The sequence below is a fragment of the Crocodylus porosus genome, unplaced genomic scaffold, assembly GCF_001723895.1.
Source record: "Crocodylus porosus isolate Cpor-Errol unplaced genomic scaffold, CroPor_comp1, whole genome shotgun sequence".
Lineage (NCBI taxonomy): Eukaryota > Metazoa > Chordata > Crocodylia > Crocodylidae > Crocodylus > Crocodylus porosus.
In genome coordinates this window covers 43,245,405-43,271,083 of record NW_017728947.1, presented here as the reverse complement: position 1 = coordinate 43,271,083, position 25,679 = coordinate 43,245,405, and the positions used below count along the sequence as shown (strand labels likewise).

Here is a 25,679-nt window from a genome sequence, read left to right as displayed (position 1 = left end):
GGGCTCAGGTGCTGCTGCAGGGGCTGCAGGCTGTGGACTCAGGTCATTGACCCTGTAGCCCTGGCAGCTGTAGAGCTGGGTGGGGAAGTGAGGGGTGCACCGACAGGGCCAAGTGGGTGAGTGAGGGGCACTGGCAAGGCTGTTTGGGGGTGGGGCTAGGGCTATCCATGGCTTGGGAATGAGGGGTCTGGACCTGAGTTCTGTGAGCAAAGTGGGCAGGGGGAGCTCTGATTTTTCCATAACCCCAAATCAAATACCAAAATTTTATAGGTATTTAGAATTTATTTTATTATATCAAGAAAACATTGTGTTCAGCAGATCTAGATAGTGGCCTTTCATTTTAATCATGGATTTGAGGTTTTTTGTGAGAGGAATTGTTTGGGTTTTTTTTGGGGGGGGGGGGGGTTTATCAGGGAAAACCAGGATCCCTGATGAGCACCTACAGTGGGTTCCACACTTGCATCTCAAAAGAACTAGTTAATGTAGAGTAAATCATTGTTCTTCTTCAAGCAACAAAATAGCTGTCTTCAAGTTGGGAATAAATTGCTCTGTTTTGGATTTTCCAGTTCAATGGCAATTGGAAAAATCATGCACTGTTGTGTTATTGTTGTTTTGGGGTTTTGGTTTTCTTCTTAAAACATACAAGCTGCATTTGTAGCTTTGGGCTAATTGACAAATGTCTAGTGCTTTGAGGTTTTTTATGCTCCATTCTATTTCATGCTTGCCTCTTTGTTCTATAACCAGCTGTAGCTGATGTCTCTTGCTGGTGCTTCAACATTTTTGCTGTCACGTTCATATGTGCCTTTCTCCTTTTTTTTTTTTTTTTTTCCTTCAGGTTGAATGTCAAAGCTTTCATTAGCAATGTGAAAACAGCCCTTGCTGCCACTAACCCAGTGAGTAACTAAGGATTAAGTCTGAAATTTTCAATACATTTAGTCTAAAATCTTAAATACTTTGTCCTTTTCTGGCAGGCTGTAAGGACCTCTGCTATTACATTGTTGGGAGTCATGTATCTCTATGTGGGTCCCCCTCTGCGAATGTTCTTTGAGGATGAGAAGCCAGCTCTTCTCTCCCAAATAGATGCAGAATTTGAGAAGGTAAGAATTCTGCAGGACTTAACTCTTTTAACAAACACCTGCAAGTGCCACTTATTCTTGGCTTAGAAATCTCCAGTGGGCTGGTTATCCTGGCCATCTTTCAAAAAAAAAAAGAGTCAGCCCTCAGAACGTCTGTGTAATTAGCTGTTCAAAGAAACTGTTTTGGCTCTCCATTATTTCTTTACAGGAGCAGTACACTGGGAGCTCGAAAATCCATTGCTTTGACCACTTAATTTGTGGTTGTGTTTGTGAACAGTTTCAAATGCAAGATTCTTAAATGCCTTGTTTCTCCCAGCATTTGCTGAAGATTGACTTTATGTATCATTTGTAGATGCAGGGACAAACAGCACCAGCCCCAACTCGAGGCATTTCCAGGCACAGTGGTGGCAATGGGGATGATGGTGAGGAAGAAGAGCAGGAGGATGTAGGGAGTGATGTTGTGGATCTCCTTCCAAGAGCAGATATCAGGTGAGTTTGATTCTACAAACCTAAAGACTGCCCCTTTCTTCTACATTTTCTAAAATGCTATCTTTCTATCCTAAGTGGTTCTTGTCTAGCGTGCTGCAATCTTTGGGTGTTCTCTGGAGCATATTATGGTTGCACAAAATAGGTCATAAAAAGGAACTAAGTGTAAGGGATTAAGCTACACTTGCTTTTTCTTTTTTTAATAGTGAGAAGATTACAGGTGACCTGGTGTCTAAGATTGGTGACAAAAACTGGAAGATCCGAAAGGAAGGTCTAGATGAAGTGGCGAGCATCATTAATGATGCCAAGTTCATACAGCCACATATAGGAGAACTTCCAGCAGCTTTGAAATCTCGCCTCAATGACTCCAATAAAATCTTGGTATGTTAATCAAAATCACAATAGCAGTAACTTTTAAACTTCTTATGTAGCCCAAGGGTATCAGACATCCAGCTTGTGGGGCTTCTTGTGGGTTGGACCGCTTATCTCTACAGACTGAATTTGAATATGACCCATGGGGCTCGTTGCTTCAGCTGCTTGAGCCTCTAGGGCCATGGCATTAATACCTGCTGCTCTTTCAGCACAGTTCTGGAAGCTAGGGAGTTAACTGTACTCGACCCCTGCCTCCCTCCCCCCTTCTCCCCCCACCTTACCTACTGTTGAAATCCAGGTTTTCAGTGGGGAGCAGCAGGAATGTTTTACTCTCAAGTTCCAGAACCACACTGAAACAGCAGCTCTGAAGGCTGGGGGGGATTAATGCCACCACTGCTCCTGGGTTATCTGGTATGAATGAGTTCAACACCCTTGATCTAGCTAACTTCATTTCCTTCTTGGGTCAGATGGGGAGAAGGATGAACCCACCTTCTTTCTTGAAAGATTTAACTGAAATCCATTCAAGTCAGTGATTTTATTTTGAGTAGTTCCAATTCCTCCATCTTACAGTTCCCCTATTTCTTAAATTTGTTTCTTCCCATTAGGAAATATGTTAGAGCTCTCTCTACAAGCAGTATAAACATTCATTGTGACAAATGTAAATTTTAAACTACCTTTGCCTGAAAATAATTAGTGTTGGAGTTCTTAAAATTGACATAAAATATAAGCAACAACTTTCAGCTATGTGTTAAATTGTTTGCAAATGGAAGAACTAATTCAAGGAGAAGTATTACCCAGACTGACTCCAGCATGGCTTTTGGACATAAAACAGAACGTGATTTTCATAGTGCACCGTATCTTGGAGGGGGATCTGGAGCACAGAGTATTTAACACTTGCCAACTTCAGACTTTTTTTTTTTGTGCCTCTCCAGGTACAACAAACACTGAGCATTCTCCAGCAGCTAGCTATAGCAGTGGGCCCAAACATCAGGCAGCATGTGAAAAACCTGGGTTTTCCTATCATTACAGTCCTAGGGGACAGTAAGGTAAGCCAGCACTCCCACATTTTCTTTAGGAATGCAGGCCCTTCCTCTGCAGTTCCCTACACTACCCTTCTTTTCCTGAGACCAGTCTTTAGTGTTTTATCTAACTGTTTAAAGCTAGGTGAGTTCTTATTTCACAAGCTTTTTAAACCCCATGAAAAGCTGCATTTTCAAAATGACCGTAACTTCACTATCCATCTATATGAGTCTCTGCCTGTGTTGTTAAAGCTGATAGTTCTCTCTTTTTTTAAAAAAAATTCTGTAGCATACAATACATTTTACTTGTGCATGTAGTATCCAGCTTTTTATTATTCAGGTTCGTAAAAAACAGATCTAGCTTAGTAATATTGGAAGAGCAGATTGGTCTGCTGCTGAGATGACCTGGAGGGCTGCACCCAGAGACTGGTGGTGGACGGATCGTTTTCAACCTGCAGGGATGTGGGCAGTGGGGTCCCCCGGGGCTCGGTCGTCGGGCCCGCACTGTTCACCATCTTCATCAGTGACTTGGACAAGGGGGTGAAAAGCACCTTGTTCAAATTCACAGATGACACTAAGATGTGGGGAGAAGTGAGCATGCTAGAAAGGAGGGACAGGCTGCATTTGGATCTGGATAGGTTACAGGGGTTGGCAGATGAGAATAAGCAGGTCACTACATCTAGGGAGAAAGAACCAGCACCATACCTACAGGCTGGGGAACTCCCTTCTTGTCAGCACAGAGGCAGAAAAGGATCTTGGAGTCATCATTGATGCCAAGATGAACATGGGCCGGCAGTGTGGGGGTGCAGTCAGGAAGCCAACCGCATCTTGTCATGCATCCACAGATGCATCACGAGCAGGTCCAAGGAGGTGATCCTCCCCCTCTATATGACGTTGGTCAGGCCGCAGTTGAAGTACTGCGTCCAGTTCTGGGTGCCGCACTTCAGGAGGTGCACATGGGGTTCATGTATATATACAATGCAAGTATATTTACACTGCAGTTTTAAACCTGGCATTTCCTTAAGCAGTGATTCTTTCTGTCTGGTTTGTCCCTAAAAATTATATTAGTGGCTTTAGGGAAAGCAGCAGTATTGGGTTATGCTGGAAGTAATGAATAGGATATTGCTCCCCTGATACCTGCTTTGGATCAATTCACGTCCTAAACTGATTCTGTAACCCACTTGTTTCCTGATTATTGCCTTGGTTTCACAATTTGCTAAACTTTTTTAACTTTCATGTAAAGTATTAACCCTGTTTTTTTTTTAACCACCTTGTAAGCAGACAAAACACTTTGAGATGCTTCTAGTCTTTTTCTGAGAGGTAATGAATTACTATGTTAAACAAAAATTAAGTCCAAGTCATTGTGTATATTTCAGAAACTTCTTCATGTCTCATACCATCACAAACGGTAGTTCACTATGAAACTTAGTACAGCAGTATACAAAAATGGGAGGCCTGGAGATCTTGGTACAGAAGGATTTTCCTTCTGCTTGAATGGATGATCACAGAAATTCACTTACTTGGATATTCTGAACCCTCTGTAGGATTATCCTTTTTAAATTTTGGTTCTTGCTGCAGAACAATGTCCGTGCTACTGCACTAGCAACTGTGAATGCGTGGGCAGAACAGACTGGCATGAAAGAGTGGTTGGAAGGAGAGGACTTGTCAGAGGAGCTCAAAAAGGAGAATCCTTTCTTAAGACAAGAGGTAAAGACTGGTAGTATACACTGAGTTGTTTGTTATGCCTTTGAACTGTGTTTTAGCCACAGTAAACAGTTCCAGAAATAATGGGGATAAGATGAGGTGGACTGCAATAATATACCAGGGCCACCATAAGGGTAAAAAATGTGTAATACAATTTCAGTACTGAAACTGACAAACATGACAAGGAGTAATAAGCAGCACTCTATGCTTGTATTGAAATATAAACAAAACTTTAAAAAAGACAAACCAAAAATGAATGACTCTCCCTCTTGCCCAAATGCTGGATAAGAGCAGGACTGAGGTTCTGGGATGTTACTGGAACTAAGTGCTGACCAAAAGTAATATGTACTTTGAAATACGGTCACATTTTTGCACATAAAGTACAGTCTGTGAATTCTGAAAGTCTAGGCTGGGGACAAAACCTTCAATTAGAATCAGGTCAGCTGCATATTGAAGCCTTGTTGCCTCTATGAATTGCACTTTCAGATTCAAGAAGACACAGGTGATTTCAAGTGCCCAGTTTGAGCCAGGCATGTTCTGGATTATGAGGGCAGATGCAAGAAATGTTGCTCCTATTAAGCCTGCTGATGACACATCCCCACTTAAATACTCCAAAAAACAGCAACAATATTAAAAGAGTAAAGCTTTATCTGTGCTTTCTTCCAGCTTCTGGGATGGCTGGCTGAAAAGTTACCTACCCTCCGTTCAGTTCCTTCTGACCTGCTTTTATGCGTGACTCATCTGTATTCCTGTCTAGAGGATCGCAATGGGGATGTGCGTAAAAAGGCCCAGGATGCCCTGCCATTCTTTATGATGCATCTTGGTTTTGAGAAGATGGCTAAAGCCACTGGCAAGCTGAAGGTATTGTGGTCTTACTTTTAACTGGGGATGGCAGTGTGAGCTTGGATGAGAATGGATGTAAATTGTAATATATAGTGAATGTAATTTTGCTAAACAGGTCATAAGATCAATTTATTAGAACTACATAAACTTGCAGAAATACTTGCTGATTCTGTAGACCTGAAATGCCTTGTTTTCTCTGTGGATATGGCCAAAACAGATTGTAAAGCATCATGACCCTGGCTTTCCTGTCCCCATGCAGATTTTCTTTTTTATTATTTATTTTTTAAGTTGATATCCACTTGTTCTGTCTGTCCACACACCTCCTTGCTCTATTCCGTTATTCCAAGGATTCTGTCTGTAGGACTAGGGTACTGCTGACATATATGTGATAGGAATACTGAGGTACCAGAGATTTAGGCCAGGCTTAACTGATGAACTCTTGCTTCACTTAAAATTTACACCTCATAAACAAATATTTCTAATTCTCATTTCCACCTGCACTCTTTAAACTCTCAAGCACTGCAAAGCCTTCAAACTGTATTGGTGCAATCTGCTTGGTATCCTGAACTCCTGTAGTCCCTTATGGATTAGACTATTTTGAGGCCTTTTCATGACACCTTCAGGAAGGTCTCATCTATCACTGTCAAGTCTTGATACTGAAGGGCAGGAGCCTCCCAGAGGCGAGCCTGGAAGGGACTTCCTAAGGGCATCTAATCCAACTCTCTGCCTCTGAGAGGCTTAAAAACACACCGACACGTATAGCAGAAAGAGGGGGAGGGGCAACCAACAAAGCCCAGAAGCATAGGAAATACGCATGGTAGAGCATAGGCTTGGCTACACCTATATTATTCCCAACCAGTGGCTGTCCAACATCTTCTTGAACACCTCCAGTGATGGAGAATCCACAACTTTACTAGGCAGTCTATTCCACTGCCTCACTGTTCTTCTACACCATAGTTTTTCAACCTGTGGTACATGTACCCCTGGGGGTATGCGAGGCACAGGCAGGCAGGGGGTACTCGGGTACCTCAGCATTCTCTCTTGCCCTCTTTTTCCTCTCTCTTTGTCGTCCCTTCCTCCTCTCAAAACTATGGTAAAAAATTTGGTGTGCCACGCATTGCACGGTGCTTTAAATTCCCCAGTAATAATTTGGTGTCCTAGTTTTGGCCAACATCACCTCTAGCCCAGGTACATACTTGAGTTGTGCACCCCTGATATAAAAGGTGGCAACCCTACTCACACTAGCTCAGACATCTGTCATGTCACAGCCTTATATACACAGCCCGTCTTCCAACATATGGAACATATTAGTCTGTAAATATAAAATCCCCTGGAAAATTTGAGTGTGAGGGTACTTATTAAAATTTTAATAAGTCAGGGGGTTCTTGCTACTTAAAAGGTTGAGAAACACTGTTCTACACATCCTTGCTCGCAGTTGAACAAATGTCTCCCTAGTGCTTTGGAGCTAGCAACCAAATGATCCTTTAGGGACCTTGAATTCTAAACCATCTTCTCTGACTACAGGTTTTACTCTTCATAGTCTCATATAAATTTATTTTTTAACTTGACACACTATGTAACATTTCAAATATGTTGTAACTACATTCATAGGAATTGCCTCTGTATCTCAAAACCAGGTATCTAGAAAGCTCTGTCCTTCAGACAAAGCTTTTTTTTCTGCTTAGCCTCTTTTGTGATGCACCTTTAATATGCATCTATTTAATTTCTGTTTATAGCTTATGTTACATTGATTTCTCTCTAGCCAACTTCCAAAGACCAGGTCCTGGCCATGCTTGAGAAAGCCAAAGCCAACATGCCAGCCAAACCAGCTGCTCCTGCTAAGGCATCTTCCAGGATGGCAGGAGGAGCAGCACCAGCCAAATTCCAGTCTACATCAGGTAATCTACAGGCCACCTAATGGTGGAAGAAGTAAGGGGAGGAAGAGATTCTCTGAAAAAGACTGACTTGAGCCTCAGCCGTTCCCTTCAGCACTCAGTCATGCAAACTTGAAAACCCAATCTTTGTAAGATGCTAGTACTTTGGGGAAAGCCTTTGCTTGCATTATGTGAGGACTAGGATAGCAGTCGTTCTCAATTTTTTTTTAACTTGAGGCACCTTTCATTGGACTCCAGACACTTTCTTGGCCTTGGGGTTTTTCTGCATGGGGACGCTGAAGCCAATATGCATGAATTAAAATGAACTAGTTACATGCACTAAGCCTCCATGTACTCAATCTCCATTCAGAATTAAATTGGCTTTAATTTGAATTGGCTAATTTGCTTTAGGAAAAATCAGATTATGTCACTTTCGTTCTGAATTAGTGTTCACATGGAGGCTTAATTCTGCCAACAGAAAGAAACCATCCCTGTTCTGACAAAGCTTGCCCTTTAAGAACAGCAGTATACTAATAGTGAGGAAGAAGGAAAATCAACATGTAACCCTTTATTTTACTGGTTGTTCAGATACGAGAGATTTCTTTCATAATAGTGATGGACTTTGCAAAGACTTAGCTTTTAATTCACAGATAAACCAGCTCCCTGTTGAGTCTAAAATCCCCCATTTTGTAACTTTAAAGGGATTTGTTATCTCAGTAAGCAGCTTTACCTTCTCTGCAGTGAGACTGGAAAATCTGAGGTGAACTCAGTGTAAATTTATGGAAGGGCTCATTCTTTGTAAAATATTTGAAATACTCTCTTGTTTCCAAGCACCCACTGACGATTCAGGGTCCAGCACCATGGAGTATAAGCCTGACCCAAAAAAGGCCAAAGCAGGAGGAGCTGCCTCTAAAGCCAAGGTATGGGGATTCCAAGCACATAATTAATAACTACTAATGAATTATTCTTGTGGATTTTTAGCTTTCCAACAAACCCTGTAATATGCAATGCTTTTACAAGGAAGGTCTGTGTCAGGTTATCGGGGCTTTTAAACCAAAGGAGTCTTTTTAGATCTGTTCTCTAGATGTGCTTTTATAATTGTTTTTGTTCTTGTCAGCACAGCCACAGCTGTACTAGAAACTTGCTGCGGCTGAATCTGCCTGTCTCCAAGTCTGCTCGGCTGCTTTATCCTATTATAGATTTAGATGTTAAAATGTGTAGTAAGTATCTAGCTGCAAAGTTTCTTAGCTTGGAACAGTAACTGAATCCATAGCAGAGAGATGGTCCACAAAGCCTAATGGCCCTTTGGGCTAGTGTAGTACAGGAATAGCATCTTCATAGCTAACAGCACACAAAAAGGTGTGAAACCTAGCATCGCATCTGGCTGCCTTGGACTCCCCAACCTAAATGGCCAAGTACCTGTTTACTGCAAAGTCAAGTGGGAGTTTTGTGGTGGTGTTTTTTGTTTGTCATGGGTCCAGAGCAGGACTTGAACTTGCACTTCTGGAACTGTAGCGTGATGCTTCAGCCAGCAACTTGCCATGCTGCCACTGCATCATTTGGTCAGCTATGACATTGGAAGTGGAAATCCTTCTTTCCAGGGCAATATGTGAAGGGAATGCTAAGGAGTGCAATGGTAGCCTCTGCTGGCTGTACTTGAGTTGTGGCATTCACTTCACTTTGTTCTCTTATTGATAGTATAGTTCATTGTTTTGCTGTTGTGTGGGGCAGAAATTGAAAGTGCTGTCCTGCTTGGAAGTAAAAGAGTTGACTGTTCAGAGATTTTTGTGAGGGTGCCTTTGTAAATGTTCATGTTTCAGACGAATTATTTCAGCTAAACTCTTAAGCTAGAATGTTCTTCCTGAGCATGCAGTGGGCTTGGGGGGCCTTAATGGAGTGATTTAGAGATAAGTATTAAGAACTGTCCAACCACAAAGCCTTTTTTGTGGCCTGTTGCAGCAATCTGATGATAATAACAGTATGTCCAAGGGCAATACGAGCCTATCCAAGGCTAATACAAGCCCCACCAAAGGCAGTTCCAGTCTGACAAAGAACAGAGCCATCAAACAGGTACCAAATTGGGTTTAGACATCTGTGGGTAACTTGTGCACTAGCCAACTCTGAAATGTCCTGTGTCACAAGAGGCTATTGCACACACTTTATACTGGGTTTCTTACAGCAAAGCATTTACCTCAAGATTCTAACAAACATAGTTTTCCAGCTTCTGCCTGGGTCTCGTACACTTGTCCAGCATGATGGTGTGGTAATGTTCGGTGCTTGGAATGGGATCACTTGGAGTGATGGCGTGTATATGTGTTTTGTGGTACTGTATCCTCAGTACTCTTTGTTTTTCAGGGTATCCAAGGGAAGAAAGTACCAAGCAAACCTAACCTGAAGGAAGATGAAGACAAATCTGGTCCTATTTTTATCATCGTCCCAAATGGGAAAGAGCAGAGAATGAGAGATGAGAAAGGATTGAAGGTGAGGAAGAGCTTGAGCATGCTTTCTTTTTAGCACCTTGAATTCTATAAGCAAGTACTTGCTCACAGGTAAGAGATCTTAGCATCCTACTTAGGGAGATAAGTAGCAGTCCTCACCTAAAGAGCAGACAACCAACTGAACGGCTGCTTATGGAGCACAGAAGTTTTTAGATGATATAAGAAAACCATGAACTTTCAGTCTAATTTAAGAGTGCCCCAAGATTTGAACCAGACACTAAAGCACAAAAGACTGCTAAGATATGACTGATGGATCTGAGTCCTACTCTGTAAGCATGATAATTCAGTCACTAAGTATGAACTTTTAGAAAAGGATTAGGTTTTGTTATTCTTATCGACCCGTTGCTGAAATCCACTCTTATGAAAAATGCTAGTGATCACTATTTGCAGGTTTCTGCCTTGAAACTCATAATTTATATGGGCATCAATCATTATCGGGGAACCTAAGTGGTTGAACTGGCACATTGCAAGCATGGCTGAAAGATAATTTCCTGAACTAGGAAAATCTTGCTTTGTTAAAGTACTACCAAATGCTGTGGAGAAGCATGCCTGCTTCCATTCTTATGGCTATACTAGCCAATTGCCCGTCAAGAATGATGAGGGGTGGGGGAGGGAAGGGGGCTGGGATGGAGTGCCACCACTTAACGTCCTATGCTGCTGCTGTTCTGCCTCTTGCAGGGAGTGGGGCAGGGGAGCCAAGACCAGTGCTGCTGGCCCCGGCTACCCCACCCTCTGTCTGGTCCTCGACGCGGCTTTGGAATCGCGGCGCTCCCCCATGCTTGGAGCACACTGACTGTTTCCGTCAGTCAATCGGAGTGTGAATAAAGTGCTGCAGACAGACAGACAGATGTAGGCTTTTATAGTGTTAGAATTTAAAGCAATGTTTTACATCTGTGCTCTTTTGGTGATGGGATAGAGTTTACTGTTGTATATTATTAAAAAACAGCAGACTTGCAGGTTTATTCTTTCATGTCAGCTTGGTAAAAAGCAGTGAATTACTTGCTTTGAGTTCTGAGTGCTTTGTTTTTTGGGGGTTTTTTTGTTTGTTTGTTTGTTTTTCTAGGTGTTGAAATGGAACTTCACTACTCCCCGTGATGAATATATTGAGCAGCTAAAGACTCAGATGTCCAGCTGTGTTGCCAGATGGCTACAGGATGAGATGTTTCATGCAGACTTTCAGCACCACAACAAGGCATTAACTGTTATGATCGAGGTGAGTAATGGACCTGTGATAGGAGCCAGTAAAATGTTGAGTGTTCCGTGCCACAGAAGCATTGCCTCAGTTGTGTTAAGTAGTGCTTAAAGAGTCAGGAGTAGGTAAGAAGTTTCATTGTGTTTTAGCTTGCTTTACTGAGAAAATTAAACCCAAATGACCGTGTTCAGAAGGACCAGAACTTAATATTGTCAGTTTTTGGTGGGGAGAGAGCTGTGAAGTGTATATGCAGTTGATGTGCCTCTCAGGCCTAAAACAACAATTTTAGACATAACACTTGTATTAGCAGGAAATAACATATAAATATGTACTACACTACTAGATGCAGCTTTTATGTATGCTTTGTCATTTCTTCAGGCCATATATTTCAATGTACACAAACTGATGTGTGGGGTTTTTTTCACCTCTTCCCTCCTTTCAAGCACTTGGAGAGTGAAAAAGATGGAATTATTAGCTGCCTGGATCTAATTTTGAAGTGGCTCACACTGCGCTTCTTTGAAACCAACACAAGTGTTCTGATGAAGGCTCTTGAATACCTTAAATTGCTTTTTACCTTGCTGAGCCAGGAGGAGTACCACCTTACTGAAAATGAAGCATCCTCTTTCATCCCATATCTTATTTTGAAGGTATGATATACTAACGGAAATTGGCATTACAGTTTTGCTTATGGATGCCACCAGGGCACAAATAAATGCTGTAGTTACTCAATTCACTCTAATACTTTGCATAGTTGCCTTTCCAAGGTCCTTGTTTTGAGTGTTTACATTTTTTTGAAGGTTGAGCCGGGTTTGTCTGGTATTGTGTAGACACCTGGCAAAGTGCAGTGGGCAATGTGGAGTGCTTAAAAATTGGTCCTGTGGTTTGCTTCTCCTTCACCCAGGTTGGGGAACCAAAAGATGTTGTTCGCAAGGATGTGCGTGCCATTCTGAACAGGATGTGCCTCATTTATCCAGCCAGCAAAATGTTCACTTTCCTTATGGAGGGGACAAAGTCCAAAAACTCCAAACAGCGGGCAGGTGAGGAATAGCACTATGGACTGGGATCTTTGGAGTAGAATCAGGCCAACAGGTTCTGAGGTTTGCCTAAAAATGCCATTTCCCTTGAATGCATAACTCTCTTCTAGGGGCAGGAAGGGATGTTAAAAAAACAAACAAAAAACCTTGTTCAGATTCTTTTTGGTATTACTACAGAAAAGTTTTAAGGAATACATTGTAAGCTGCCCATCATGATGGTTCCATTCTAGTCTTTAGAAGGTCTGTGTCTTACCAAGCCAGGAGCCTGCTCTGTGCCAAAGGACTTTAGAGAATCTAGTTTTGCCCGGGTGACTTATGTCAACCAATTGGGAACTATTAATAGTCTAGTCTTGAAAGGGAAACCAGGGTCTTCATGGTGTGTAGCCCCTCCTTGTTTCTACACGACTTGCCTCTAACAGTTTCCTAGGTCCCTGGGGGACCCTTTTTTTCAAGTCAAAATATTAGATGGAACATTAGTTCTTTGCCCCAAACAACATGATACTCACAGATGACTGAACTGTGCAGAACTTGGACTTCTTTCCACAATGACCTGTTCCTACCCTGTCCTGTTAATCTGTCTGATCATTACATTTTATAATTAAACATTGCATCATTGAAGTAATTATCCAACATGTTTATCTCTTGTAATGGAAAATATTGGGTGGTGGGAAGTGGTGTGACTTGGTAACAGATTAAAAGGTTGCCCCCCTTTCTTCCTCCCTGAGTCTTCTCAGTCCCTACCCACTGTTGTAGCCCCCTAACCCCTGTTACTGGAAGTGAGTACGGTCAGGTGAGTGGAAGGAGGTGAAGCATAGGGTCATAATCCTGGCTCCTGATAAAGAGCCTCAGACTTGACTGAAGAGAAGCTCTTCAAGGAATTACAGAGTTAAGCAGGTTTTTATACAGTTCCTGTTGCTATTTAACTAGAGGGTTGGGAGCGGCCATAGGGGGCACATCCAGATGAGTACACATGTGCATTTTCCATGGGGACAAGTAGCAGCAACACATAGCTTCCTGGGGCCCAGCAGTGGCGATCTGGCAGCAGGGAGCCTAACTGGTAGTTGGAGTATGGCTCCAGCTAGTCAGGCTTCGGTTTCAGGCAGCACATGCTGTCGCCACATGCACCACCTTGCTTTTTTCTAGTGTGGGTTTTGTTTGGTGTTTTTTACACCAGGATCTCCCAGAGTCAAAAGTACCCCCAAAAAACAAACCCTGTGCTGCTACACCTGCATGTGTGTGGTGCATAGTGTCGCAGGTGGGTCGGCGGCACCACATAACGCACATACATGCTTGCCTGGATGTGCACAGGAGGTGCCTGGGAGGCACTCAGCGATTTGAACTCTGCCAAGAATCAGGAACCTGGTAAGCTGAAACCAGTGTAGGGCCAAAGGGCCTTGTGAATGGAGTTGGAATAAGACCTGTGAGGCCTGGGTCTGGCTATGAGGCGTCTGGAGTCCCCAATTGGTACCCCTAAGACAAGATTAGTATTGGCAAGGAACAGTTTGTGCCAGTTTGTTGCATAATATTTTAGTTAGTGGGCTGAGGGTCTGGCTAAACAAATTGAACTAGGTCAAGTACAGGACTATTAGGCTCCCTCTAGGACTCTGAGAGCAGCCTCACAAAGTAACAAAGATTCCATCAAAGCCTGGCAGGTGAAACAACAGTGAGGTGGTGGGGAGGGTACCCTGAGGAGCTGGAGTTCGGCAGGATTCGTTCAATTGCCAAGGGTGCCATGGCCACCCTCAGGGGCTAGTCCTACTACACCCACAAAGCGGAAGGATTTTTTTGCTTTGTCATTAAATTCAGCACTACAGTGCCAGATGCCAAAGGCATTGCCACACTTTGAGCTCAGTTGGGACAGAGGTAGCAGGACTGACAGGCTTTACTGACCTGAAGGGTTTTTTAATTCATAGATGTCTCCTTCTGATCCCTTAGAGTGCCTGGAAGAGTTGGGGTGTCTAGTTGAATCCTACGGTATGAATGTCTGCCAGCCAACTCCAGGCAAAGCCCTAAAGGAGATGGCAGCTCACATTGGCGACAGGGACAACACCGTCCGCAATGCTGCACTCAACACCATCGTGACTGTTTACAATGTTCATGGAGACCAGGTGTTCAAGCTGATTGGAAATGTGAGTGACTAGAAGTCTTGGGAGACAGGTAGCTTAGTCAGTTTTGAATTCTGCATAAGGCAACTGTTCACATTGTGTGTGGTGCTGATGATCAGTCTTGGCACATCTCACCTTTGACAGCAAGATCAATGCCAAGAGTTCAGTTTGTGGTGACTGGGGCTGATGGTATGATGCAAATCCTCTAAAAGTTAACTGATTAATTCTGGATTGAGGATTCTAATCTCTAGTAACAAAGGTGACAAATTTATAATTGAAGGAATAAGCCAATGCTAATTGGTATTTCTTCTTGGAGTTTCCACTGTTGATTAAATAGTATCACATCATTGTAAAGCAAACTGCTGATGACTTGGCTGTTAGTGAAAGTCTAAGCTCTGTCTTTGAAAAGAGGCATAAGGCTAGCTGCAATAATTCTTATCTTGCCAGTTTGTTTCTGTAAATGGGAACTCCTTTAAAGTAACCTTCCCTTCTGTTCACCTTCCTTTCCTTGCTAATGTAAAGCTCCTTAAAGTCCCAGCTGCTACAATTTATTCAATTAATGTTGTAATGCTTTTAGTGGCCAGCAGCGGTGTTCTGTCTTGTTTGTTTCTTGGCATCCCTTGCTATTCCATTATCTAAAGCCTCTAATATTTCTCAGTGCACCTCAGTGTTGATTTGGCTTGGATCCATGATGTTCCACTCAGTCTTGATTGCTTTACCAACAGATGTATGAAATATAGCATAGACTAAGGATTGCAGAATTCCATTTCCAACAGCCTCCAAGTCATACACAGCTACTTCAGTGGATTTGCACAACTCTTAACTAATAACTGAAGAGAACTTTATGTAGCAAGCAGCGAGCAGGCTAAACTAAATTCTAAGGGCTTTTCCATTGTCAGACAAACCTTGAGTTACAGGTAATGCAGCCATTGCCTACCCATGCCACCCCTTTTCTGGGTGGCTACCCTTCTGTGCTGCTGGTTTGAGTGGTGTTTTGAGTTCATGTTTATTGCAGTAAGGTCTGCATTGCTTCCACTTCTGATCAGGGATTGAGAATCTTTTTACTCGTATGGCTACCCTTTTCTAGTTCAGACCAAGGAAAGCTTGCAAGTAGACTAGCAGCTAATTTTATTTTGAACTAAGAAGGGCTTACAGTTTTCACTTTTTTTTTTTTATCCCCAAATTTCTAGCAGTTCTTGAGGTTGGTTGTATGAGGATTGAGGTTTGAATCCAGTTACTCATAAAAATGGCACTTCAATCACCATGGAGTGCGGTAACAGGATAGTTTGTCTTTTAGCTTTCTACCTGAGATTTGTAAAATGGTTGCAGTGTTTGCAAAATTAAAGCCATCTTTTTGACAGCTTTCTGAGAAAGACATGAGCATGCTGGAGGAGAGAATAAAGAGGTCAGCCAAGAGACCAGCTGCTGCTCCAGCAAGGCAAGTAGAGGAAAAACCACAGCGTCTTCAGACCACCAGTGCCAATACTAGCATTCTGCGTAAGGGATCAGCTGAGGACATGTCCTCCAAACTCAGGTATGTATTGAGATCTTCTGTGTGGTCTCTGCGTGTATGTGCTTAAAAACACGTCCAGCAATGTTACTTTAGTTCTCATAATCCCAGTCTTTGCATGTCGTAAAAGCAGGCCAAATATTGCAGAACAAAATGTTTGATTCTTCATTTTTTTTTTTTGTCTTGTCTGTCTTGAATCCTTTCTAAATGGTCTTGTGCCTTCTTTCACTGCTTCTCCATGGACAGAATTATGTATCGCACTTATAGGATGTAAGTACTGCCCACTAACTCCTTGGTAGCAGGGCTCTTGTATCTTTCAACTTCTGCCCTAGTCATCCCCTCCAAAGGATGACTAGTTTATGCAGCCCAGTTCTAGGTTATTTGTAAATACCTCTGGCTTAAAAGTAAAAGAACAGAATGCCCCTGCCAATGGCAACTATGACCCAAACTGCTAGCAGACATGGCACCTCCATGTTGGGCAGCTGCTGGAGATACTGGGAGAGTTCATTCCCATACATTGCATTAAACTTGATATTGATTGGACAGATATACAGCAGAGTTGTCTAAACCCTGTGAATTTTTTTGATCTTGGGACACCTATAATACTCAGTAACAATACCCTACAGCCTGTATTAACTCAGTCTTTGGGGAAAGCCCCCCTCCTCCAACCCCATCCCAGTTAAAATAGTATAGTAGAATGTTCCACTTGAATAATCAAATGCCGAGTGCAAACCTTTTATGATCCTGGTAGTCCTGGATGCTGATTTTTATCGTGTAAGGCTGCTAATTCAGTTAAACATATTAATTCAGGCATTTTCCTCTCTTAACCATGAAAGAGACCTAAGCTGCACTAGGATGGCCCATCAGTACAGTCTTAAGTGGCACTGGATCTGTCATGACAGGGTGGTGTACACTTGTCACTGCTGCATTGTGACTTATGGAAGGCTGTAGGAGAAATTGGTAGCTTTTCAGGTGAACTTTAAAAGCAAATAACTGGCAGCTGCTCTTCGGGCTTACACAAGCCTATACTGCTAACAGCTGGGGGAATCATAAGGGGTTCAGTTGAGGGACTGAATACATTTTGGATCTGCAAAATGGCTATCCTGATATGAGAGCTTTAAGACTACCATTGGATGCTAGTGTTGTTAACACTTTTGCCTATTGTGTTAAGACCTAATAAATGCATCTCTCTTGGTTCCTATAGTCAAGCCCGCAACATGAGTGGCCATTCTGAGACGATGCATGCAGTTCCACGGGAGTTCCAGCTGGATCTAGATGAGATCGAGAATGACAACGGTACAGTCCGATGTGAGATGCCAGCACTTGTACAGCATAAACTAGATGACATTTTTGAGCCAGTCCTGATTCCGGAGCCCAAGTGAGTTTAGTTATACCCCTATGTGCCTATGTGAAGCTACCTGAAATAGTCTTTTCAGGATAGTCTTAAGAAACTGAGTAAAAAGCTAGCATGAGCAAGTAAAACCTGAACTATTTGGAAGAGTGCAACTGTGAAAGTAATGGTGCATTTGATGTTGTGGAACAAGAGTGCAAAAGGAGGTGTTTAAACTGCCATGACAATGCATTATTACTGTCTGGAAGAGCTGAAGGAGCTGCCTGTGGTTATATGGGAAGAAAAATCTGAATTTGAGTACAGCATAGACTGTCGTATTTGGGTTTCACTCCTAGCTCTGTCACAGACTAGGACAAATGGCCTACCATCTCCTTTCATTATTTGTAAATGGGAATAACTTTCTCAGACATTCCTGTTAGGTTGAATTCCTGCTTTGTCAAGTGTCTGAGATGTTGCTACAAGTCACCTGTGAAATACAAGTTAGGATTCTTTCCACAGAAATTCATGAATTCTTTTCTTCCAACTGTCTAGGATCCGTGCTGTGTCCCCACACTTTGATGATATGCACAGTAACACGGCTTCCACTATCAACTTTGTCATTTCCCAGGTAGCCAGTGGTGACATCAATACTAGCATCCAGGCTCTGGCACAGGTGAGAGGAACATTTGGCTGATCTTTAATTAAGACCAGCAGTTTGCGAGAGTGATGAGCTGCACTTCAGTGGAGCTGCCATGTCAGGTGACATGGACCCCACTCAGAATCTCCCTGATGACAAAGCTATGTGCACAGGGGCCATCTGACTCGCTACTTCCAATTAGACCGTCCTAGGCATGGGAACTTATCAAATCAATATTCTTGTCAGCTCTAGATCTTGAACTGTGGTGTGGGTGATTTATGTTGTTTACATTTACGTAACCTACTAAACTACTTTTTCTACCTGGAAATATGTTCAGGTTCTTGGATGTGATGCACCCCGTGTTGTGGCGGTGAGGCTGCCATTTTAATGAAACCACCTTGCAGATTCCTACTGTAGGAATCCTGTTTCCTGCCTTGTGACCCTTTCACCATTCTAAACCAACCAGTTCTAGCCGTTTGGGACTATAGTCCCTAGAAAAAACACACAAAGCAAATCAGTATAGAATCCATCCATCTTGCATCCTCAGTCTTGTATAGACTGCAAATTGCAGCTATAGAAGAGATCATGCACATATTACTGATTGGACTCTCACAGCTGACTTCACTACAGAATTACTAACTTTTAGGTGAAGTTCTAGGAAGTGGATCACTCCACTAGTGGAGTAAGTGGACGGTTTCTTTGGAATAGTTTCTTATATTTAGTTTTTCTCTACCAAGATCAACTTTTAATCTGTTTTGGGTGTCTCTTTTTTTTTCTAGATTGATGAAGTCCTCAGACAGGAGGACAAAGCAGAAGCCATGTCTGGCCACATTGACCAGTTCCTAATAGCTACGTTCATGCAGCTTCGACTGATCTACAACACTCACATGGCAGATGAGAAGCTGGACAAGGATGAGATAGTCAAGCTTTATAGCTGCATCATTGGGAACATGATCTCAGTAAGGCTGCTCTCTGGCAGGGCGAAAACCAAGCTCTGAGCCAGTTGCTTTGCAAGAAACATGAAAGTGTTTTCCATTAGCCTTGCTTTCTAGTGAATTCTGTTTTGGGACAGTTTGTTCCTAGGTGTTCTTTAAATTATGTGTTTAAGATAGTGTAGCAACAGCCACATGCAGGAAATTAAATTTAATACTAAGTGCATAGGAGGCCTTTGGGAAATAAGTATTCGACACCCTGGTCACAAGCCTCTCAAGTGGGCTACAGGCATCCTAAAACAAGGGGAAATTGGGAACATGATTTCAAACAGGAATAGGGTGAAACAAACTTTAGATGGGTTGACTTGTTATTTATTGAGGTATATTCCCGGTATTGTACAGAACACAGATATTGCCTGTCAACAGTAGTGAATTCCAAACCCTGAATTCTATGCAAGTGAATGCCGAAATTTCATTCTGCGAATGGAGGCTTGTATGTAGAAGGTTGGTCTGTGCCTTGCAATTCACTGGCTTCGTTCGCTTAAAGTTCACTTGGTTTGTGAGGGAGTGGTGGTAGGGACAGGGCAGGGAGTGGAGAGAGAGTGGAAGGATTAAAGTATGAAATGAGGGGCTAGAGGAAGAGCAAAAATTCTGGAAATGTCTTTTCCAACAAAAATGACTTGTGACATTTTAATAGCTCCTAGTGCTGACATTTGACAGAAGAAGCTTTCCCGGACAGAAGTAACTTTGCATGTTTGGGAGTGGCTTGTCATTTGCCCAGGCAAAGGGGTTGAGAATAATGTTTCAAAGAGCAGCGTCAAAAAAGCATTATGGGGGTTGTCAAAGAAAAATTAAATTAGAGGTGTGTACACTGGCAGGAGCTAGAGAATGCCACCTTCCAAAATGCCTTGTTACAGTGCAAGGCCACACAGAACAATGAGGAGAAAAGAAAATGAGAATCATTGAATCCTTATTCATTAAATGTGCCCTAAAAGAGGCAGAGACGTTGGAGGGCAAAAAGGCTTTGGTCACGTAATCCGAGCGTAGCATATAATGTACATTTACAAAAGGTTGTACAGATTATCTTAATTACAGGATCATAATTAATTCTGGCACTTCTTCACTTTTGAGCTCTTAAATTTGGCACCATAGGGTTCTTTTTAACAATTGTGTGCAACTTTCTAAGAATTAAACAGGGCAGGGAATCTGCATCATAAATCCCATGTGGTCAGTAGTAGAGTTGGAACCCTTGGATTCACTGAACAGACCTCTACTGTTTAGGTTAACAGGGAGCAAGAATAGGCTGCTACCCTTCATTTGGATCTCCACGCAAGGTGGGTGAGGTTATTGTCACATACTTGCTGACAGCAAAGGTGTTGACTTAAATCTTAGATTTCACTCTAAATTCTGGATGGAAGTGTATTTAGAGTGAATCCTTCTGCCCTGTTCCTTTTAAGTGTGTGTCTGTCCTCACTCAACCGGTCCCACTCTCCATGTCTTTGTTCCTTTTGCTTGGCTCCTTACCCAGCTAGCCTAGTCTGATCCTTCTGCCATATGTATTTCCAGTCTCCTTGTCTAGCCTGTATCATACTTCCCATCTCTGTACCACCATATTTTCACTTGTTAGTTGTCCATTCTGAATTTGAAAGGGGCAACTTCCTTCTCTGACCTACTGGACACCAGAAAAGTATGCCAGACAAATGGGTCTCAGAACTTTAAGGACAGGCCCAGAATTTGCCCTGGCGTGTAGCAGCTGAGAATGGCTATTGCAAGGAAGTCCTGCTCAGCACTGGGTTGGAGCATGTTCAGTGTGGCTAGAATTTCTTAGATTTTAGTAACTAAATTTTATCAGTCTCACCTGAATGTGTACAAAGAATTTTTTTTCAAAGGCTTACAATTTGGTCGAGTTCAAGCAGATAGTTACAGAGGAAGGGAAAAACCATGTTCCTGACACAGGCCATCCCCTGTGAAATGCTATATTTCAGCCAAAGAATAGCGATGATTAGAACTTTCCAAAGAATAGGTTATCAGTCATTTCTCCCTAGTCTCATTCTTGTAAAGGAGTGACCCACTTTGGCTGAAACTTAAAATCACTTCTGCCTGAAACTGACATTTGGCATAGAAAACTTCAGCTCCAGTGATAAGAGGTTGGCCACGTTTTAAGGAACTGAAAATAGGTTCTGCTAGTGGGATGTTTGGGGAACTTTAATGGACAGTGCTGTTAGATGTGCACCTTTCCTAGAGTCTCTGACATACAGACATTGTTGATGGGATAGGTGTTGCATTATTTGAAAAGAAATAATATTTTAAATGCAAAGGAACAGAATTAGAATGCAGTTCTATTCTGAATTGACTGAAAATGGTATCATGGGAGTTAACTTACAAACTGAAATGTGTTTCCTAATTGCCATTCCCATACAACTCAGCTGGGACTGTCAGTGTCTTATCACTAGCAGTAACTGCTCTGTAGGTCAAACTAGTTAGTGATACCTGTGCAGCCATATTTTTTTTTCCATGGGGTTTGCACAGGCAGCTAGGTTACTTTTATTTTACCTATTCTTGATGCTAAAGAAGCAGTAGAATCTATTGTCTCCTAAGTTGGGATAGCTCTTTGAGACCAAGAACAGTAAATGGTTGTAATTCTACATTAGTCATGAACATCAGTCATTCCAACTGATTTGCCCAAAGGAGCATAAGTAAGAGCTATTTCTGTAGTCTTATTTCAAAATAAATCCCAATTAAGATACACACATGCAGCCTAAACTTTTTGTATTCTTTGCTTTTGAACACTTACCTATACAACCTGTTATAGTTCCCTGTTCCTGGCATATGGGCCACTAAGTGGAAGAAGTGCATTCTAAAGAGGGAAGTAGGAGTTCTGGAGGACTCCCTAAGTTAAAATGATTCATAATATTGATTTCTAATTCTGATTTCTATTGATAGCTATTCCAAATAGAGAGCCTAGCCCGGGAGGCCTCCACAGGAGTGCTGAAGGACTTGATGCATGGGCTTATCACATTGATGCTGGATTCACGAGTTGAAGACCTTGAGGAAGGTCAGCAGGTCATACGATCGGTCAACCTCCTGGTGGTGAAAGTTCTAGAGAAGTCTGACCAGACAAATATCCTGAGGTAAAATAGTCTTTGCTGGAATTGCATGGAAACTTTTCTGTCTGTACTAAAATCATGACACTGTATATGCAGTAACTACTATCGGTATCCTAGTCTTCCTTTACTGTTTGTTAAACATCATCTTATTTAAGTATCTTGCAAGACTAAGGCCTTTCTGATCTATCACAGAAATGAGCATAGCTGGCCATGCAACAGTCCAGCTGGCTAATTAAAAAGCAAGTATTCCTCCTGGATGCTTATATAGTAACTAGCCAGGTTCTAATCATGACTAAATTACTGCAAATCATATTTAATGAAAGTACCACCTGATATTATATTCAGTGTTGATTGCTTAACACAGACTTGACATGTTCTGCAGAAATACAGTGCTCTGATTTTATAAAATCATAGTAAGGTATTGAAAAAAGGGGCTTAACACCACATGAAATAAATTCAACTAGCCCTAACCAATAGCCTCTGATACTGTGTTTAGTGGGGTATTGTACCTGTGCTCCTTGTAGCATTTACTTGACTAATACTACCTCAACTTATTTTCTATAGTGCCCTGCTTGTTCTGCTCCAGGACAGTCTGCTAGCAACAGCCAGCTCTCCCAAATTTTCAGAGCTTGTCATGAAGGTAAACCCATAATGGAGGCTTTGAACTCATTTGATTCTTCTTTGAAATGCTAGGTTTCTGCTTGGCTTGACCAGATGGATTAAGGGAAAAAGCACTTGCTTCAGCCAGCTATCACAATGTGCATACTTGCCCTGTCTGCATTAAGGTTTTAAAACAAAACATACTAACTTGTTAGAAAGTGGTTTGTCCCGGTCCAGATGCATATTTGTTGAGATATACAAGCACTAAGCAGGTCAATGTGGGAAGAATAACATATCTGTCCCAGTGTGTACACACCATCAATCTTCTGTTACTGATAGTGGAGTCAGCACCAGTTCTTGCCCCTCTAGGTAGTTAGCTAGACTGTAAAATAGAAACTCTGTTTTACAAAGAGACAACTGCTTAGGGTCAGGCTTTCTATTTCTTTCAGTGTCTATGGAGAATGGTACGGCTTCTGCCTGAAACGATCAATAGCATCAACCTGGACCGAATTCTGCTGGATATCCACATTTTCATGAAAGTCTTTCCCAAGGAGAAGCTGAAGCAGTGTAAGAGTGAATTTCCCATAAGGACATTGAAGACTCTGCTTCATACCCTGTGCAAGCTGAAAGGGCCCAAGGTGAGAGCTGACTCCAGCAGCATGCCTTTAGAGATTGCTGAAGTATCTCAGATTACTGAAGTTCTCTTCTTTTCCTCAGATCTTGGACCACTTAACAATGATAGACAACAAAAATGAGTCTGAGCTAGAAGCTCACCTATGTAGGGTAATGAAACACTCTATGGACCAAACTGGAAGCAAGGCTGATAAGGACACAGAAAAAGGGGCTTCCCGCATAGTAAGTAGCATGATTTTTTTTGAAAGGTGGAGGGAGAATTGGGAAATATTCTGTTCCAAGAAACTGACTGCTTGCTATTAGTTAATGAGAGAGTTGCACCTGCCCTTTGGAAATGGCCACCAGTGTCTCCCTAGATGAGACTTCCAGCCTGTCATGCTACCCTGTAGCATTTCTCCTTTTTATAACTAGTGGGTGTAAAAGATTACTCCCTTAATACAGCCTTTGCTAGCTACGGCTGCCTGTTGTTTGCAGGTAAGTCCTTGGCACTTCCAAATATTAGTTGCTTGTTAAATCAGTCGTATCTTATTTTTGAAGGATACCTTTTTAATCTCATTCAGAAGTCTCAATTTCTCCTTTAGGATGAAAAGGCTTCAAAGGCCAAAGTAAATGATATTTTAGCAGAGATATTTAAGAAGATTGGGTCCAAGGAGAACACTAAAGAGGTGAGTTTATTCTTTCCATAGGGAAAGGGGAAAGATAAATGCTTGGAGTGATGTATGCAGGAGCTTGGTAAAACACAGGAACTCTCTTTTCTTAGGGCCTGGCAGAGCTGTATGAATACAAAAAGAAGTATTCTGATGCAGACATTGAGCCCTTCCTGAAAAACTCGTCTCAGTTCTTCCAAAGCTATGTTGAACGAGGCCTCCGGCTGATTGAGATGGAGCGGGAAGGCAAAGGACGCATTCCATCTTCTACAGGTACAGAGCTGCTCAGCAGCACTAGTGAATTGAATTGGGGCTTAGAAGCTGAATCTTGCAAGAGGAGTAGCTGCAGCTCTGTCACTTAGGAGCAAGTTTGTGAGACTGTTACGGTTCCACTTTTCACAGACACCACTCACACTTTGCCACTTGTAAGAGATACTGCCTTTCCTACTGGAAGGCAAGAAAATAAAAGAAAAGACCTGAATAGATTTTTTGTAAACCATTGTGGCTTTGGAAGGAAAAAGTAACCCCACCACTAATTTCTGGGTTCCTCTCCAAAAATACTTTCAGAAACTTACCTTTTCAGATGGTGTGTAGTGCTCTGGGTACTATGTGTAGATGTTCCAGATACGAGGTGTGGCGAGCAAGTGATTCTTGTTGCACCTGGCAGTCTAGCTTGACATGTTCCTTGCATTAAGGTAGTCTTCCTGTAGGAATTGCAGGTGTGCAATGAAGGCACCACAGATGCAGCTTAACACTTTTGGGGGTTGTTTAAGTAACAAGAACGGGATCTTTGCATGAAAGCCAAATTTGAAGCCTGGCACAGATTTTGCATCAACACAGCAGACAATTATAGAACATAGAATTTTAAGAGAAAATGTTGAGTGAGAAATAGCCTTGCAGACCTAATCGGTGCATTATTTGTTGGGTAAGATGTAAGACAGCTTTGCAAATGTCCCAGTGTACAGTCCGGATGCTCTACTCAGAGCTGTCACCACAGGTTGCTTGGATAACCCAGCAAAAGGGGCTGAATCTGGCCTGTGGGCCTGGCATTGAGCACCCATTTTGCTCAAGGAAGCTTCTCAGTAGAACAGAATTCACGTTGCTGGAAGGCACAATCCAGTTCTTAAGAAAATGAAGCCTAAATTGTAGTTCCTGCTAGGGATCGTAACAGCAGAACAGCTACTAATAATAAGGGTAGCGATTTAATTGGCACAGACTATCTTGCATCTTGTGCTCCTAGAGCATCCAACTCGGCCCATTGATGTCTTCACTTTGTGCTTAAGTTTCATTTGGGGAAGAAGTGACTGGGAGTTGGAAATTTCAAGAAGCCTCTGGAAATACAGAACTCCCTTCTGTCCCCTGCACATCCCAGGTGTGTGCTAAACAGCAGATACCCAATAGGTGTGCTTAAACAGCAGCTCAGCAGCAAAGCCTTCCAAACAGCATTCCATTCTGTTAAGTTTTCTGTTTCTTTCAGACCAGGGCCAAAAGGGTGCGATTCTAGCTTCACTGGGCTGGAAATGTGTAAAAACAAAACAGAAACTTGCTCCTAAACTTTCATTCTTCAGAAGAGCCCTACACTGCATTGGTACAGAGAAATCTAAGGACATCCCCTACCTCAGTCTGAGTCTTCTTAAAGCTTTCTGATTTCCTGCAGTAGAGAAAGCTTCGTTTCATTATTAGTGTGAAAGGCTTTTCCTGCTATCAGATACATGTGGAGGATGGAGGAGGGGATCTTTAAAGGAGGGAAGGCTACCAGAGTCCTTTATTGCACAAAAAGGAACTGGCAGAGAAGCAGCACTCTTCTACTTTCTGAGCAAGAACCCTGGAAGGGTTGAGAGCCTCTTCTAAGGAATTCCACTGGGTTCATCTAACTTACCTCAGCAGTGTTTAAGAGCAAAGGGTAAACACAAAAACTCCCTTGTATCCCTGTTGAGTTATCTCCAGTAGCTTTAACAGCTCTTTCCTACAATGAACCTCTTCAGTTCTTTCAGCTATTAGCCAGAACGTGTTAGTTTGTGTGTAGATACTTCTTTTTTTTTATGGAGAAGAGAAGCAGTCTGCCTCACTTAGTGGTCTG

General features: G+C 42.3%; 1 protein-coding gene across 4 annotated transcripts in view; it reads left to right on the top strand.

Moving 5' to 3' along the window:
* Window positions 1-25,679, top strand: part of CKAP5 (cytoskeleton associated protein 5) — a 77,962-nt gene that overhangs the window by 44,293 nt on the left and 7,990 nt on the right. For 3 of the 4 annotated variants that reach the window (XM_019551391.1, XM_019551392.1, XM_019551395.1), the window contains exons 19-43: window positions 836-893; window positions 972-1,097; window positions 1,429-1,565; window positions 1,769-1,943; window positions 2,867-2,980; window positions 4,532-4,660; window positions 5,324-5,518; window positions 7,263-7,398; window positions 8,206-8,294; window positions 9,334-9,444; window positions 9,730-9,855; window positions 10,936-11,085; window positions 11,508-11,711; window positions 11,966-12,101; window positions 14,034-14,227; window positions 15,565-15,737; window positions 16,918-17,091; window positions 17,596-17,716; window positions 18,460-18,639; window positions 21,556-21,743; window positions 22,284-22,359; window positions 22,769-22,957; window positions 23,037-23,174; window positions 23,534-23,617; window positions 23,713-23,872. In XM_019551391.1, coding sequence (XP_019406936.1) covers window positions 836-893; window positions 972-1,097; window positions 1,429-1,565; window positions 1,769-1,943; window positions 2,867-2,980; window positions 4,532-4,660; window positions 5,324-5,518; window positions 7,263-7,398; window positions 8,206-8,294; window positions 9,334-9,444; window positions 9,730-9,855; window positions 10,936-11,085; window positions 11,508-11,711; window positions 11,966-12,101; window positions 14,034-14,227; window positions 15,565-15,737; window positions 16,918-17,091; window positions 17,596-17,716; window positions 18,460-18,639; window positions 21,556-21,743; window positions 22,284-22,359; window positions 22,769-22,957; window positions 23,037-23,174; window positions 23,534-23,617; window positions 23,713-23,872 — 3,563 coding nt within the window. The remainder of the gene's footprint in view (window positions 1-835; window positions 894-971; window positions 1,098-1,428; window positions 1,566-1,768; window positions 1,944-2,866; window positions 2,981-4,531; window positions 4,661-5,323; window positions 5,519-7,262; window positions 7,399-8,205; window positions 8,295-9,333; window positions 9,445-9,729; window positions 9,856-10,935; window positions 11,086-11,507; window positions 11,712-11,965; window positions 12,102-14,033; window positions 14,228-15,564; window positions 15,738-16,917; window positions 17,092-17,595; window positions 17,717-18,459; window positions 18,640-21,555; window positions 21,744-22,283; window positions 22,360-22,768; window positions 22,958-23,036; window positions 23,175-23,533; window positions 23,618-23,712; window positions 23,873-25,679) is intronic. The other variant, XM_019551393.1, reaches the window with a different exon arrangement.